Below are 17,268 nucleotides of genomic sequence, written 5' to 3'. Positions count from 1 at the left end.
TGCATGTGAGAAGTGGTTGGAGGCGGGGCTAATTAATCAACTGCATTATTTTTTTTTAAATCAACCAATCACTGCTATCCTCACTACCAACCTGTCAATCCATTGCCACCTCTTATTGTGACAAATCAGACCTCTGACTTGACTCCCTTATTTACTGTTTTTGTTTTGCATGTTTCCTGAACATCTCACAACATTTTACATCATATCCTGTTTCCAGAATGACCCTTTCCATATACGGAAGTAACTTATGTTGTATATGGTCTGATGGACTACACTCATTTATAAACGGCCCTGGTAAGGTCAGGTTAACTGGAACAATTGCAGCTGAGAAGTGTGTGTCCTCGGCCTCGTTGGACCAACTGTGTCTGTATATGGCTGTAGTCTAAAGGATCAAAAAGATAGTTCAGGTTTTATGAAGTTGTATTGACATAGTTAGCGTTTACCTAAGCTGTGTATGCCCGCTGCTGTCCTAGGCCGGTTCTAGGCACAGGAGGCCAGCAGGGGGTGCACACAGCTCAGGCAGTGGTCACTATGTGCCCTTAACTCTCTCGTAACTCTATCTGGTTCAGTCAGACTGACCATAAGCCATGTATGGCTCTCAATAAAATACATCCAGTGATAGTGTATATATATCTGGCCCACTTGGGTAACTCTGTGGCTCTGGTTGTACTCGTCAAACTGGAATTATCCCTGTATCTGACTGAAATGACCCACTACATATATGGCTCTGGTGCCACTCATCGACAAGAAATCCAGCTGTACATGATTGGTGTTTAGCACAGCTCAGGGCTGTTGTGGATATGTATTTAGCATTTTTAGGTTCTTAACTTTAAATTGTGAGTTGATGGAACAGTCCAACGCTTGTCTGATTCACGTGATCCAGAGTCATGACCAGTTTAATGTCCGTGTACAGAAACTGGTCCTTGTTAGCCTAGCTTTGCACAAACACTGGAAGCAGCTCTATCAAAACAGAACCTTTTATCAGAGTCAGACGTTAGTTTGTGTTGTTTCAGGCAATTCCACAGATTTTGATGTAAACATCTGATCTTATTGTAAAACAGTAAAACTCCTTAAATTGTGATGAATAGTTTGTGAACATACACGCACGCACGCACACACACACACACACACATCTCCTGTCCTGTACAGACTGAACTCTGTCCTCTACTGTGCTCACTGTGGCCTCTGTCTGTTCTTCTGTATTTATGAGAAGCATTTCATTCTGTTACAGATCCTTATTGTTATTTATCAATATCAGTATTTATAAAGAGAGATGCTCCAATAAACTGTTACACTATCAAAGCGTTTCTAGGATTTATTTCTTATTGAATAAGAACAGTGCATTATAATCCACAACATTAATCAGGTGTTAAGATAAGGTCTTATATGATAAATGTTTGTTTTTACATGAGAGATTTGAACCCAAACCACACCAAGACATTACAACTTTTCCACAACATCCAGTTTCTTTTCATTGACTACTACATATTTTCAAATCACTGTATGGATCTGTCCTCTGGTGTCTGAACATTTAAAGGCATACCGACATATAGACTGGTTTTATTTATTGAAGCAGTGAAACCCAGAGTGTTGAACATTATTTCTTGATAGTTAGCGACGTCATTCCGTCACAGACATTTCAGGTAACGTGCCAGCGGGTCGTCGGCCCAGTACTCAGTGTTCCAGCCGAGGAACCAGCCTGTGAAGGTCGGTGGTTCGAATCCCTGTTTCACCGTCACTATGGGGGTGCCAGGGTCCCTGTCGGCTGGGTCACTGTCGATGTAGCAGCCAGCTGAACACGAAACAATCAATTAGCAATGCATTGTGGATCACCAGACTCTGGAATCACCTGGTGGCCTCAAATATACTTGAACCCACCCAACAAGCTACTAAATGTTTTAAAAACTGATGTACTGATGTGTACACTGACTAAAATTCTTACCCATTGCTGCAGCCTCCGTCTTCTCTTCTTCATAAGCTTCATTCCCGATCCAAATAAACAACTACAGGAAGACACAGGAAGTAAGACAACACGACTAAAAGAGAAAGGGGGCTGGATCAGTGGCCATCATAGCAGCAAGAGAGCTTCACCTGATTGAACGTATCCAAGATCATAACGTCATCAGGAGCAAGGTCATCCTGCATCAGCTCACCTGGAACCTCCTCCATCTGAACGCACAGGGAGTGAGATGGCTTGAAACATTGCACATAGACCTCAGGGAAACACTTTGAACACCAAAACAACCACAAACATCACATGACCAAACTCCTCTCAACTGCAAATACCTCAGACTGCCGTGCCAAGCACAGTCAACACCTTAGTGACATATTAGAAACACAACTTATTAAAACCAAGTGAATCTCATAGTGACCACTGACTTGACAATATGAGAATTTCATGTTTCTTGGTTATCCTGACCAAAATCATTTACAATACATGAAAGAAACTGCTTAAACTGATGTACCCGGAAGTTCCCGGTCTTGTTAGAGCAGGCAAACAGACGAGGTGGGTGAGCCTCCATTGTGTTCTTTAGCCGAGGATCGTGACAATAGTCCTCCTTACCTCCCAGCGCATCCCAGAAAGCATCTGTGAACAAGCACACAGGTTGAATAGGGTTCAGCTGGGTTACATTTTACATAAAAACACACCAAGACTCCCCCCCATCACTTGCACCCCTCACCTTCCTCGTCCCCTTCATCCAGTGGGGTCGGGGTCACCGTCAGGATTTCGGCCACGTGCTCAGCCCCCTTTACCTCAGCTGAACTACTCATCCTCCCTTTCCACATCCAAGATCCAGAGGGGGAAACCAGGAGGAAGACATCATTGGAGTTCAGACTGGAAGAGGATGGGTCTACCTAAGGTGGACAGAAGACACAGTCTGGCTCAGACAGACAGCTCTAATTTGACTAATACGATATAAGGCTAACAAACGCTCTGCAGCTTGATCCTGACAGACTTCTGTTTGGGTTTACCTCCACAGCTCTGGTGTCATCTGCTGGATTGGCTCGAACCTGGAACAATCGGATATCAGCCGCCTCCGATTGGCCACCCTCTCTGGAAGTTCCGCCCTTGTACACCACCATTGGCTGATCCCCAAATAGGCTCATGAGGTGGGGGGGCTCTTTTCCTTGAACCACTCGGACCTGCAGACAGGTAACAGTGTGATGGATAGAGTCTGTAAACTATTTACAGATTTGGGTCCAGTGCTCAACAAGTTTAAGCACCTGCACAGCAGCACCTCCCAGTTCATCATCCATCTGGCATGCCAGCAGAGCTGATGCTCCAACCTCATCCTGACTAGACTCTGCTCCCTGCCTGCAGAGACGAGAAATGAAAACAAAACACATGATTGTCAAAACTAAATTACTGTTGCTTTCAGATCTATGCTGAAGTGAAGACGTTCTCTCGAGGTGGTACTCTATATATAAATAAAACTGCTTCTTCCTGCATGCTCAGGCCAGGTGCCAACCCTTTGCTTGGATGCTTTGGAGATCTTGTGTTCATATCTCCAAAATGAGGTTTGGTCATATAACATGTCTCACCACATGTAGATGATGTGACCCCGTCTGCCACTGTGCTGGTACTGGTAATGGATGAGGTAACTGTCTCCTCCGTAGAACTGTCCAAAGACTGATGAATCCACTGGAACCTTGTCTGATCCCTCAATGCGCCAGATCTGCAGACACATTTTCCACTGATAAACTTATCCTATTTAGTATGTTCATATACTAAATATGAAGATACTAAATACCAGCTTCTCTCCATCTCCTCTGTCCACCATATTGTGCTGTGCTGCCATGGCCTCTGATTGGTGGAGTGAGGACACGTCAAACGGCACCTGTCCAGTCACAGTTAGCGTTAGTTCTGGGTTGGAAACATATGGTCCTGGACTTCATTGCGACTACTTTACCTTCTTAATATTTGCAATCTTAGAGGACACATAAACCGTTCCCATACCGACGGCATCGTCAGGGTCCGTCCAGTTCTTAAAGAACTGTTTGAAGAGCGGAGTCTCCCCGTGTTCAGGAAGCACTTGAACCTGAGGGGGACCAGAGGTGAAGTTGACAGAAAAATGTACATCGCCCATGTGTGTGTGTGCTTGAGTTTACCTGTGTGTATGCTGGGTAGTTCATCTTGTCGATGAAATCCTCTGCATTCTTCAGGACGGCATGACGCTCCTCCGTGTTTGCATCCTTACCTGCACAAACACACATTCACGTGCACGAACACACACACACTTTATTATAAACCAGTCTGAAACGCTTTCAGAGGAGTTTCTTTCTAAACTAATCAAAGTTTGAACCTTTCCAAACAAAGACTTGTCCACCGGCTCCATTGTCAAGGATGAAACACTCGCTGGAATGCAAAGCATCCTGGGAGAGTGGTCCGTGATCTGCTACCATGGTAACCTCCATGTCCCCATCTGCATTAGACACCTGACAGACACATAGGGTAAGATCTCCTGCTTTTGCTTCACTGTCGCAACCTTGAAGTGAAGTGAGAAACATTTCTTACCTTGTAGAGCTTAGCCATCTTCCTGTTGGAGGCATCACTCTTGCTGTCATCACTGTCAGCTTCAGGAAGCTCTGGCTTTTCCCCAAGGACCTGCATACAGAGGTCAGAGGTCAATACACACATTTTCTGCAAGTTTGTTATGTTGTTGTTGTCAGGTCATGAAATGTTGTGTAATCACCTCGATCATCCTGTCTGGCTCGCTCCCCTCATCAATGAGCAGCACCTTGGCCCGCCCACATCGCTCATCATTACGGATACCGTTAGACACCTGTCAATCAACCAACCAATCAGTCAGCCATTGCTCGATGGCACCAAAAGTGAATAATGCTACGAGGTGATGTCAGGACTCACAATCGTTGCCTTCAGCCTCTCAAAGTGGTTGCTATGGGAACCAGACCACTGGTAGATTACCTGCAGAGGGAAATGGAGACAGGTTCAGAACTGTCTGACTGACTGTCTCCATCCGTCACACGTCTTTTACTGACCCACCTTGAACTGTTTTAGCTCTTCCTGCATCAAGTAACTACCCGTCTCTACCCGTCTCACCTCTCTCTATCAGTCTCACCTCTCCCAGGTCCAGTATGAAACTGTCGCCCTGGTTGTAACTCTCCCAGGAGCAAGGAACCTCCATCGCTCTGACAACGCGTCGACCTCGCACATGAAGCAGCCTCAGAACCTCCACCTCATTGGTCACTACGTGTTTGAACCCTGAAGCCACTCCCCCTTTCTGTGTACAGACAGGAAGCGATGTGATTAATGACAAAGACGGGACTGTTATCGGAGAAGTGGCTCAATCTACGGAGAGAATGGAAAAAATATAACAGTGAAACCATTACCATGTATTTGAGGCCAGTTTTGAAGTACCCAGTGAAGCTACTGGACTCATGACCCTGGACTTCACGATACTGGATGGGCACCCCCTGCAGGAAATCGTCCATCTGCACCACAAATATGGCCACAGCAGTACGCTCATCCTTGGAACACTCTGAACCTGAAGCAGTCAGCCAATCACAGAGAAGTCAACCATCAACAGTTATTCTAGAACTATATAAATCCTCATATTAAAATAGATTTGTATTGACATTCAGTCTTCTTCTGTTACATTGTTAAGGGTTTGAGGGGGCATTTCTTAGATGTGTATAAGAGCATCTAAAGTTGCAAAACAACTCCTAAATGTAGGACAACCTTGGTTATGGTTTGATATCCTGCACTGGCTATTGTTCCTGCTTTCGTGTCAGTGGTATTGTTCACAGTAGCAGTACAGTGAAGCTGCACCTTCTCTTATATTTTTCTCTTTCTTTTTTTCTGTTGATTTAGCCACTGATTTTCTGGAAGAAACCAATAAACTACTGCAAAACCAATAAAGAAAGTATTTGGTTATCGGGACTATATTGCGTAATTGTATTTATGTTCATGTATATTTAATGATGTTGTTCATATATGTTCTTTTGTTTTTTTTATTACAGGTATCACATTTATTCCTCTTCAAGTGTGTGACACTTCAAAGGAAGGAGTATATACGGTGGCCCTGAGGTGCAAAACACAAACTTCGTTAATGTTTTTGTGTTTTCTGCTTTTGCGTGTTTTTTGTTTTGCATTTGTGTTTTTGATTTGCGTTTGTGTGTTTGCGATTTGCGTTTGGCGATTGCGTTTTTTGCGAATTTGTGTTTTGCGTTTGTTTTGCATTTGTGTTTTTTGTTTTGTGTTTTTTGATTTGCTTTGTGTTTTTTGTGATTTGTATTTGTGTTTTTTGTTTTTCGTTTTTTGTGATTTGTTGTATTTTGTTTTGTGTTTTTTGTTTTGCATTTGTATTTTGCGTTTGTTTTTTTGCGTTTTTTGTGATTTGTATTTTGTTTTGCGTTTCTGTTTTTTGTTTTGCAATTGTGTTTTTGGTTTCGCATTTTTCGATTTGCTTTGTGTTTTTTGTGATTTGCGGTTTTTGTTTTGCGTTTTTTCGTGATTTGTATTTGTGTTTTTTGATTTGCATTTGTGTTTTGTGATTGCGTTTTTTGTTTTGCGTTTGTGTTTTGCACCACAGGGCTACCATACGTATAATACATTATGTACAGCAGTACCTTGCCAGTAGTGCAGGTCGTACGACAGTTTTCCTTTGTGGCCCGCAGTGCTGTGGAGAACCACATAAGCATCTCCGGTATAAAAACCTCCATACAGACGCTCAGGCACTGGCACCAGCTCCATTTTCTCCACCCGCCACACCTGTAGCCCCGCCCTGCGGCCGGCATGCTCAAACTCTGGGTGGAACACCATGACGTCACCTTACCTGGAGGGGATGAGGATCACATGAATAAAAAAAAAAAACAGGGAACATAATAAACAGACATCCAACAGAGAGGCAAGAATTGACTCGCCCATTCAGACAGAACGAGGAAATAAAAAACTCACAGGCAGCAAACGTCGAACACAGAAAGATTTAAAGATAGTGATATATGAAGATGCATATTTATCTGTACATCTACAAATATATAGTTTCTCTTTCATTATTGTTATTATTACATCTGTTTTGCAAATTACACCCTCCATACCGATTAAAATATCAGGTCACATCAAATAAAAAGATCATCAGCAGCTTCACATTAATCACACCAGGAAGCGCTGGAAAAACCCACAGACCACAAACGCCTCACACAGAAACAAGTGATGCGATCGATAAAAGTTCAAAAAGAAGAGATGAAGCTCGGACAAAGTGGTGATGGTGAAGAGGAAGAGTTTGAAACAGTCAACAGTGAAGAGCTGCAGTGACTCCAACACTCACCTTCCGTGTTCAGCAGGAAACTGCAGGAGACAAACGACAGCTGAGCTCCTGACTGTGTGTGTGAGGTATGTAAGGGAGGGGCCGCAGGTAATTTCACCTCCACACACACACACACACACACACACGCACACACGCACGCACGCACGCACGCACGCACACACACACACACACACACACACACACACACACACACACACACACACACACACACACACACACACACACACACACACACACACACACACACCAGAGCAGACACTTCACACCTCACCTCCCTCAGCCAATCCACCTGCACCTGCTGCTGCTGCAGCTGGCAGCTGCTGCTCATGTAACCACAACATTTGTTCTGTGTTTTAAATCATTTAGAAGTTTTTCTGTCACAGATCATCCATAATTAACACGTGCATCCTCATCACACTTTTCGTGCTAGAATATGAAAATGTATTCATGAACAGAAATGCAAATAATTACCTAATTCAATGTTGTACAGTAAAAAGGCTCTCAGGAACAATAATTGACCACAAACATTTTTACTGCGTTTTTGTGTCTGATACCAATACTGATATTAATCCGATACAGTAATTTTAGACCATTTCTGAACTATGAAGCTGTTAAGTAATTTCAAAGACATAATTATCCAACTGTAATACATAGTGTTCTCCCCAAAATAAGAAATAAACAGCCCAAACGTGACTTTTATTTGCATTTGCATTAAACTCTGTGCAAATCCGGATTTTACATTATTATCTGTCCGATACCCAATCCAGTGATTTTAACCAATATCAGACCGATACCGATACAGACTGATACCGATTCCCATCCCTAGTTTTTATATAACATTTACCGTTACAGCCTGGTTTGGTTTCTCTTAGCAATCATCTTTGCAACTTATTATACAAAATAATAAATCTAAATTATTGAACATAAACAGGAACCACTGATCACTATTTACAAAAAGGGGAACAGAAAAAAGGTAACACATATAGTTCAATAATCCACTCTCACACACTACACAACCAATGCACTCAAGTGTTGATATGAGTGGATTAGTGTGTCATATATTGGCACACTAAGTGACACATGTTATCTGTCAGGAACTTCATTTGTGTAAAGGCATCAGTGTGCTTTTACACAAATGAAGTTCCTGACAGATAAAATTATATGATTTGAATTGGTGACACACATTGTACACAACTTTATCATACATAGGGAACAAAGGTAACTCAATGTGCTTCACAAGCAAGATAAATAAAGGAGATGAAATATAAAAAAGGGAGAAAATAAAATAAGCAACGAGCAAACTAGTAAATGCAGAATGTTTATTGTAAATCCACACACACACAACACACATACGGAAAAGTTCGTGTGAGTTTGAGGTCAACGAAGCTTTAATTCTAAAGCATCTTAGCTGGACGTTATCCAATTCCTCCTGACTGCGTTTTATTTTGAAAATCCTTTCCGGAAACACGTAGTTCTGGTATTTAGTGCTTGACACAGAAAGTCAGCTCATCTGTTTACTTGTCATCATGTCGCAGTAAACCAGTAATTAACCTGTAACTAACCGGGTTTAACTTGGTAAACGGACAGTCTGTGTCAGTAGTTTTTAACAGCAGAATGGAGGCGTTTAGTAAGCTAACCAACATGCTGTTGCACGCGCTGGAGACGGTGAGTTTATGTTAGCTTCTTTAGCTCGAGTTAGCTCCTGCTGCGAGTTGAAAAAGTTTAACAAAGTTGTAGTTTTTGACGGTGGGGGGCAGCATTATGATAAACCTGCTGTTTGTACGTGTCACTGAGGACCGAGCAGGCAGGGCACGCTTATAGTTTTGTGATAAACTACACGTTAGTAAAGTAAGTAAATATAACAACATCAAATTAGTTTGACTGTAGGACGTCACTTCCTGTCAGTCTTTCTCTCTCTCTCGCCAGGTATGTCCTTGTCTCTCTACCTGTTGTCCCTCTACCTGTCTGTCTCTATATAGCAGTGAAAAGGAAGCACACATTAGCTCGCATTTTCATTGGTTAGGATTTTTATTGCTAGTGATAGCAAATGATGGTGACAATAGGCTAATCCTCTGACTACTGTCTCGTCACCATCACTATTCATGTTGTTGTCATTGTCATTCTTGTTTTTCTTCTTATAGTAATAATAATAATACATTTTACAGAGGTATTATGCTGCCCTCCACAGTTCAAAGCTCTTAATCACAGTTCACCTTGATCAACTCATGTGATGTCTGTCTCCTTCTTTCTCCTCTCAGAGGGAGCCCACTCTGGACCTGGTGAATTCCTTTGTTGATCATTGGAAATCGATAACCAACTATTATATGACAACTACAGGTAAAACATATTTTGTGATTAGCAAACGTTTGACATACTGATAAACTAATAATGCTTTTGATAGATGTAACTAATGTAATGTTAATTGCTCGCATGTGTACAGATGATAATCGTCCTGTCAAACAGACTGATATTCCCTGGTGTCTTAGACAGATGTTGGACATCTTAGTGTATGAGGAAACACAGCAGGTAATGTGTACACCCACACACAAATACATTTTGCATTAATTGTATTGTGCTGATGAGTCTTTGTATTGTTTCAGGGTGTGGACGAGGCAGGCGCTTGTTTGGAGTATCTGCTACAGCACAAAATACCAGAGACTTTGTGCACACTTGGGAAAGCACAGGTAATGTGTTAGATCATGTTCTATGTTCATGAACAGGTAGTACAGAAAATGTTACAGAGTGATAAACAATCTTAATTTAACAAACATGTTTCAACATGAATTAGATGATGATTAACACCACTGACACACACACACACACCCTTTCATTCCTTTCATAACCAATGCCCTCTTCTTCTCTCTTCCTTTTCTCATCTCCCCCCTTAACCCTATCTGATCTCATCTCCTCATCCTCAGTATCCTCCAGGAATGTTCCAGCAGGTCTTGTTGTTCTTCTCTAAGTTGTTGTCTCAGATGCAGAAACCTTTGCTGCACCTGGTGAACATCCATAGACCTGTCCAGGTAAACAAGTCCTCTGATAACTGTAATGTTTGTTCAAAGGAAATCTTAACCCAGGATCAGTTTGAATGAACAGACCATAGGCCCAAATACCAGTCATCAACTGGATAAGTCAATTCTGGTTTACATGTTTAAATAGTCATGTGATTTGCATATGCAAGCAACAACAAATGTCTTCATTTGTACACAAAATATGGACAATAAAGTATTTTGTATTCTATTTTAACCTACATATCTACAGCCCAATTTTCCTTGTTTTAATTTTCTTTTGTTACAAAAGAAACGCCATCTTTTAATTAATTTCTTTTTCTTTTTTTTTTTTTTTCTTTTTAACATCAAATATCTTTTGTATTTTTCAGTGTAAATGCTTTAATGGTTAATCAAACCTATCAGTCAATTCATCATCCATACATGATCAGGCTGTGACACCCCCTCTCTGTTCTGTGCCTCTTCAGAAGCTGATTCGTCTCTGTGCACTTCCTGGTTCCAAAACCGAGAAGGACGAGGCTCAGTTCTTATTGATCGTCTGCTCTAGAGTCAAACAGGATCCACACATGCTCAGTTACATCTTAGAGGTAATCAGCAGCTAACAACTCGGCACATTATTTAGTTGTGTTAAACTAGTTAATTGTCTCATGGAATTTCATGCAGGTCACGTGACAGTTTGTCTGCTTCTGTTTTTGTGTGTCATCAGATCCCAAATGAACCGCCAGCCAAGATTCCAGCCTCGAACCAACCACAGCTGTGTACCCAAGAGTCCAACCACAGAACAGAGATGCCACAATCCTCCAGCCAATCAGATCCATCTGTCTCCAGTACTGTCAAATCAGAAAACAGTCTGCTCTTGGCCCTGCTGCAGCTCTCCAAGAGTCAGGTCAGTGAACTGGTTTGATGGATCAGTATCAGTGAGGGCACTTTTGATTCAATATTAATATTATTTATGACATAAAGGTAGAGTCACACCGATGTGGCTAACACTGTTGCATCCTGGTTAGGGCCTTTCTGTGGTTGAATGCACGACCACGTGACTGTCATGTGGAGGATATAGTGGTAGACAATGGACTGCAACAAGTTAACCTGGAGTTGCGTAACCAGCTTAGTGTTTAATTGTGATCACGGTTGTCATGTATGCATGATCATCGCATCGTAATTATATTGATAATAAAGCTACATTTCCATCACACAGCACAGTGTATTTCAGCTTTTCCATGGTATGGTATGGTATGGTGTGTTCAGGTTATCATGGCAATAGGCTGACATCATACTAGCGCAAAACAGGTTCAGAGCTTAAAAGACTTCAGCAAGATCAAAAGTCATTTGTGAACTATCACTTGGTCTACAGCTGTCAATTGGTTGATACCTCAAAAATCAATCAGCAATCTCCATGCGTATAATGATAACTGTTTCAGTCTTCAATGTGAGAGGACATTACACTCAGCTTGTTGTGACAATCTTGAACCGATTTTACAACACAGAGGGGCCCCGTGTGTCTGAAGGCCTATGAGGGCCTCTTGCTGCTCTCTGGACTACAGTCTGGTCCCTGCGCAGACATCCTGTCCAATCAGACCCAGCTGGGGGATCTGCTGGCAGGCCGACTGCTGGAGCTTTACTCCCTGCTGCCTATGGAGAGTCTGGACCCTGGACAGGTGCAGAGCTGGCCTCACACACCATGGAGGTAACCCCCCCCCCCCACACACACACACACACATACAGACACTGAACTGCATTTAATCAAAACAAATGTTAATAATGACAACGTCCATATAATTTAAAGACAGTAAATTAGGTCTGCCAGGTGGGCGGGTGTGATGTTATGTGACAGTCAGAAGAGAGCAGTAAAGTAGGGTAACGCTTTCTTTTACAGTCCCCTAATTACCAGGTATTTACCTGGTAAATTCATGGTAACACCAAAGTGTTACTAGGTAATTACCAATGGTAATAAGAAAGTAAATACAGTGAAACTGTTGCCAAAATACTGGGCATTTACCTGGTAACTATATAGTTAATTATAGCGTGTTATTACTGCTGTTAATAAGAAGGTATGTACAGCTAAACTATGGCAAAACTATGGTAAATATAAGTGTATTATTGGGTTATAAACTGGTAATAAGCAGGTACCTACAGTCCCCTAATTACTAGCTATTTACCCAAGGGGTAATCTAACAAACCTAACCCTAAAAATGTGTGTAATTACATGGAAACAAGCTTGGCTTTCTTTTACAGTACAGTTTTACTTTACTTACCGAGTACATTACCGTGCATTACCCAGTATTTTGGCAACGGTTTCACTGTATTTACTTATCTTATTACCCTTGGTAATTACCTAGCAACACTTTAGTGTTACCATGAATTTACCAGCTAAATACCAGGTAATTAGGGGACTGTAAAAGAAAGCGTTACCTAAAGTGGTTGTAGTAGTGTGTATGTGCCAACAGTCACAGTCATAGTCATACTAGTAGCAGTTTTGTGTACTGATTAGGGATGCAACAGTACAGTTTTCCCACGGTTCGGTATGCGTCACGGTTTTGGGGCCAAGGTAACGGTACGGTTTCGATATCTTAACATAAAATTACTCAGACTAGCAAAGGCAATATTCAGGCAGGATATAATCAAACCACAAACTTTATTTAAACATAAAACGTAAGCACTCAACTTTACATAAAAAAAAGTTGACTGCTATGAAATACAAATAAACACAATTTTCACAGAAACTACAACTACAAATACACCGTGCTGCTCCAAGTGAAAGAGACGGTGATGACGACATAAATGAGAGTCTTGCTCAGAGTCGCGCTGTAGGTGAATGTGGAGCCAACTTCAGCATTGTGATGCGAGGAAGACGTTTACCCGGAGCGAATCATGTCTGTCGATGTCCAACTTAAAACTAACTTCACTGCGGTGCATAACCAATGCTTGCAACGTAATGCCTGCACACCGTGGTTTGTTTGTTGACAGTCCTTTTCTCATTCTCATCGTAGTTTGCGCTGAAAATAATCCCACACTTTAGTGTGCAGCTCTGCACTCATGTCTCTGCTCCTGAGTCGATCTTGTCGCATGGCTATACAAAGTTTTGATGACGTTTTGTGACGGGCTGAAACGTACCGAAATACCATTGTTTGCTGTTATGTATTTAACCGAACAGGGCGTACCGAACAGTTCCGTAAAATACCAAATACCGTTGCATCCCTAGTACTGATAGTAGTAAACAGTAGACATTGTGGTAGTGGTGATAGTAGAAGCAGTAGTAGTAGTAGTTTGTACTTACAGTTCCTTGTCTTAATACTGCAGTATCTTTCTCTGTTTGTAGTTCTCAGTTCTCTCGCTGCGGCTCAGACCTCAGTTCAGACTCTCCTGCTTCTGATCATGTGACCAACTTCTTCTGCTGGTTTGACTTCCTGGATCACTTGATGAAAGAAGCTCCACAGGTGCACTCATCTAAGACCGTTACTTACTCTTCTCTCTGGTTGTTACTGTGCATGGAACTTATGGTCTGCTGTTGAAATGTTTGCTGGTTGCATGAGTTACTGACACATCGTCAGAGCTGACTGTGACCTGTGTGTGTGCTTCTGGCCATGCCCCTTTGCCAAGACCCATTCTGAGACAAGGAAGCTAGCTCCAAGTGAAATCATGGCTGTGGTACAGTGTGTCAAATGTATCGTGTTTATTGGTGAAGTTACATGTTGCAGCTTAATATGTCACAGCTCACCATATCCTTCCAAATGTGTTGGAGAAACTATGTAGCCTTGAGTTGACATCAAAACTCAAAAGATGTGTCTGTGTCTGCACACAGCAAAATAAGTACTGACCAGAATCGTCAGACACAGACAGAAAGACACACTCACATGTGTGCTTGTGTGTGTCTCAGCAGGTGTTGTCAGTGAAGTTGGCTCGTTGTGTTCATCACTTGTGGTTGTCGGATGCTGTTCAGTCTCAGCTGCTTCACACGTAAGTTTCATGTTAAATGAACACATCATGATGTTTCTTCTTCTGATATGGACGTGTCTGTCACATGTTCGTGGATAGATATGGACAGATGTTTCACGTCCAGCTGTTCTTCTTCCCTGCTGCAGGTGTGAACAGGTGGTCTTGGTCACTTCCTCTGTCCTCTGTGCTGTTGTCAGACTGGTCCAGTCCTCATCTTTGTTGGATCAGTTGGTTCACTTTCTGTTGAGGAGGCAGACTCTGACACACCTGCTGCTGGGCCACTGTGACCACATCTCTGACCAGGTGAGTCCAGGTACAGCAGCCCTGCAGGGAGGTGTGCTGTTTCTCTGCAAGGCAGAGGTCTTGGTGGGTGAGTTTGTTGTACACCGTGTTTGTCTCTGTCCTCAGATCAGTATGGTGTCTCTGTCACTGGTGGATGAGCTACTACAGAAACCTCACAGGGAAATTCTGAACATCCTGGTGTTGGATTTCCTGCAGAGTCGGAGGTACCTTTCCCCACATGCTGTAGGTGTGGACGACAGACGCACAGAGATCAGTGAGGACAGCGAGTGAGTCCATCTTTCTCCATTTCCTCCTCCTTCTGTGTGTACTGCTGGATTTCCTCACTCCACCTGCTGTATGGGAGTGTGTGGATTCAAGTGTTGTGACTCTGACTGTGTTTGACTCTCAGTGACCTGGAAGACGACCCCTTCTTCTCTGACAGTCTGTTCTCAGACAGTCAGCTCCTTCCTCCTCCCCCTCCTCCTCTTCTCCTCTCTGGACCTGGGTCATCGACTGATGTCATCAACAGGTAACAAAGACTCTTCGCACGTAGGCTGAAGCCATATTTAAAGCGGACTTAGACAGCAGATCCTCCTGCTCCGGACACTAGTCCGGGCACATCCGGTTGCGTACATTGAACCGCAGCAGAAGAAGAATAACGTCCGTTGTGGAGGTGTTTCACGAGCGACAGTGTCTCCTGACTCTGGGTCTGACATTAAAACAATGTTTTGATAATGAGTAGCAGTGCATCCACCATTCCAGAAGGGGTGTGCTGAATATGTCACTTCCGGGTACTGGCCAATCACAAGACTCTGTCTTCTGGGTGTGAGAGTTGAGTCTGAAATATCGCGACTGGGCAACAGCGTCAGAAAAGAGGATTTCTATCAGCTCATTTACAGCAACTAGGAGGTTTTTGAGCATAAAAACAAGTTAATGTTTGTAAGTAGACCTCCATAATTAACATATATGTGCAACAGGACCACTCTATGTGAGCTTTAAAAACCTGAAGTTGTGCTAAAAGATTTAGAGGACACAATGAGAATAAAACTGTTGGTAAATGTGAGCTCATCACATGAATATATTTTATCTGATCTGAGTCTGGAGCTTTATCATCCTGTTCATAAGCTGAGCCTTCACAAGTATGTAAAATGAGTGATGTTGAATGAGCTGCTCTCTGATCTGTGTCATAAACTTGTGTGAAATGTTTATTTGATTGACAGATGACAATGTCGATCAATAATTGAACTGTACTCTGTCTGTGTGTGTGTAGTTTCCTGTGCCTGGTTCCTGTCCAGGTTCGATCAGCTCAGCTGATGAAGGAGGGAGGATACGAATCATATGTACACGACGCTCACACTATGGTCAGAACACACTTTTTGTATCTTTGTGAGGACCATCGCTGTTACAGAGCACTCATGCATGTATGCATTGGTTTAACTTGTGATGGTGGATGTACCTGACACCAAGTACCACGTACCGGACAGTATCTATCATGGGTTACTTTGTAGCAAAATGTATGACTGTTGCAACGGCAACATGGTGTTTGTTGTCTGTTGCATGGACAAAATGTTGGCAAAGGGGAGAACAGCCTTGTTTGGACGATGTTCTGTGTGAGCTTAAATGCATAAACACGATTTAATCGGCTTCTGTCCTGGAATATTTGCATATCATGATTAAATTGTTTGTGGATTGAAATTTGCATTTTTCTGCCTCCTCTCCTCCATCAGGTGACAAAGTGTCAGTCGCTCTCTCAGTCCTGGGATTGGCCGCTCAGTCTTCCTCCTCCCTCCTCCTCCTCCTCATCGGGTGAGGGGGAGTTCTTCGAGGGTCACCTGTTCAAAGTTCTGTTCGACCGACTGGGACGAATTCTCGAGCAGGTACACACACCTCTCTGTCTGACCCCAGAGAGTCATTCTGTCTCTGAAGCATTCTGTCAATGTGTGTCCTGCATGTTACTGATCGATTGTGTTTTTTCAGCCATATGAGTTGAACTTGCAGCTGACAGCGGTCCTCTCCAGACTGTCGGCCTTCAATCACCCACTGCTGCATGAATACCTGCTAAACCCCTACATACACCTGTCTCCCTGCTCCAGGTCGCTCTTCTCTGTCCTCATCAGGGTAAGACACAGACAGAATTCAGTTTGCACATAACAGACACTCTCTGCAGGCTCTTTTTTGCAGATTTTAGTTGCTCATAGGACAAGTTTTTGTCAATCACTTCCCCGAAGTATTTATAGCTGAGTTTGTTTCTCTTTCTCTGTGTCTGCCCTACCTGTCTGTCTGACTGTCTGTCTCTCAGGTGATGGGAGAGCTGATGCAGAGGATCCAGCAGATCTCCAACCTGTCTGACAGACTGCTGGACACTAGGAGACACTTGCTGGGACTGAGCTACAACACTGGGTAACCAACGATCTGTCCGTCTGCTTTTCATAAGATAGTATGTTTGTGCCTCTTGGAGTTCATACCTGAGTTTGCTTGTGGCTGTGTTCTCAGGCCGGAACACCAGACTCTGCTGAGAGGAGTCATTGTCCTGGAGGAGTTCTGTAAGGAGCTGGCTGCCATCACATTTGTCAAAATGCCACTGGAGCAGAACTGACTCTCTCGTTCTATGTTCTGGAAGATTTGCTGTCATGTGATTCAACAACCTGGTGCATCCTTCGATGTTGATGTCAGTGGTTGATCCCTATCAAGATAGAGGAACAGTACGGTACGACTGACACTGAAACCAGGTTGTGGGAGAGGGGGGGTCATGT

At 42.9% G+C, this 17,268-nt stretch overlaps 2 protein-coding genes across 3 annotated transcripts in view; one reads left to right on the top strand and one right to left on the bottom strand.

The window, feature by feature from the left end:
• Nucleotides 1-1,327: 1,327 nt before the first annotated feature.
• On the bottom strand, nucleotides 1,328-6,784 carry LOC310940283 (gelsolin-like; the record flags this gene model as incomplete). Its single annotated transcript, XM_083905217.1, has 18 exons — nucleotides 1,328-1,792; nucleotides 1,943-2,003; nucleotides 2,092-2,169; nucleotides 2,466-2,587; nucleotides 2,682-2,856; nucleotides 2,974-3,144; nucleotides 3,226-3,316; nucleotides 3,544-3,677; nucleotides 3,753-3,839; nucleotides 3,912-4,040; nucleotides 4,111-4,199; nucleotides 4,305-4,437; nucleotides 4,517-4,606; nucleotides 4,695-4,784; nucleotides 4,868-4,927; nucleotides 5,082-5,243; nucleotides 5,353-5,507; nucleotides 6,592-6,784. 18 exons carry the CDS (start codon nucleotides 6,782-6,784, stop codon nucleotides 1,629-1,631), a joined length of 2,184 nt encoding a protein of 727 aa, XP_083761343.1. The 3' UTR covers nucleotides 1,328-1,628.
• A 2,005-nt stretch (nucleotides 6,785-8,789) lies between these two features.
• The window catches only part of LOC310939715 (FHF complex subunit HOOK-interacting protein 2B-like), a 9,430-nt gene continuing 951 nt past the window's right edge, over nucleotides 8,790-17,268 (top strand). The window contains exons 1-18 of one of the 2 annotated variants that reach the window (XM_083904531.1): nucleotides 8,790-8,954; nucleotides 9,548-9,626; nucleotides 9,730-9,815; nucleotides 9,890-9,973; nucleotides 10,208-10,312; nucleotides 10,765-10,884; nucleotides 11,004-11,183; nucleotides 11,785-11,984; nucleotides 13,617-13,734; nucleotides 14,178-14,254; nucleotides 14,380-14,536; nucleotides 14,642-14,802; nucleotides 14,925-15,044; nucleotides 15,786-15,876; nucleotides 16,243-16,392; nucleotides 16,493-16,633; nucleotides 16,815-16,915; nucleotides 17,009-17,268. The exon at nucleotides 17,009-17,268 is cut by the window's right edge and continues 951 nt beyond it. In XM_083904531.1, coding sequence (XP_083760657.1) covers nucleotides 8,904-8,954; nucleotides 9,548-9,626; nucleotides 9,730-9,815; nucleotides 9,890-9,973; nucleotides 10,208-10,312; nucleotides 10,765-10,884; nucleotides 11,004-11,183; nucleotides 11,785-11,984; nucleotides 13,617-13,734; nucleotides 14,178-14,254; nucleotides 14,380-14,536; nucleotides 14,642-14,802; nucleotides 14,925-15,044; nucleotides 15,786-15,876; nucleotides 16,243-16,392; nucleotides 16,493-16,633; nucleotides 16,815-16,915; nucleotides 17,009-17,111 — 2,124 coding nt within the window. In that variant the 5' untranslated portion in view covers nucleotides 8,790-8,903 and the 3' untranslated portion in view covers nucleotides 17,112-17,268. Of the gene's footprint in view, nucleotides 8,955-9,547; nucleotides 9,627-9,729; nucleotides 9,816-9,889; nucleotides 9,974-10,207; nucleotides 10,313-10,764; nucleotides 10,885-11,003; nucleotides 11,184-11,784; nucleotides 11,985-13,616; nucleotides 13,735-14,174; nucleotides 14,255-14,379; nucleotides 14,537-14,641; nucleotides 14,803-14,924; nucleotides 15,045-15,785; nucleotides 15,877-16,242; nucleotides 16,393-16,492; nucleotides 16,634-16,814; nucleotides 16,916-17,008 lie in introns of both variants that reach the window. The other variant, XM_083904530.1, reaches the window with a different exon arrangement.

Source organism: Microchirus variegatus, assembly GCF_963457635.1.
Source record: "Microchirus variegatus genome assembly, chromosome: 18".
NCBI lineage: Eukaryota > Metazoa > Chordata > Actinopteri > Pleuronectiformes > Soleidae > Microchirus > Microchirus variegatus.
Note: the sequence above shows the minus strand (reverse complement) of the source record. Positions and strands in the feature narration are given on the sequence as shown.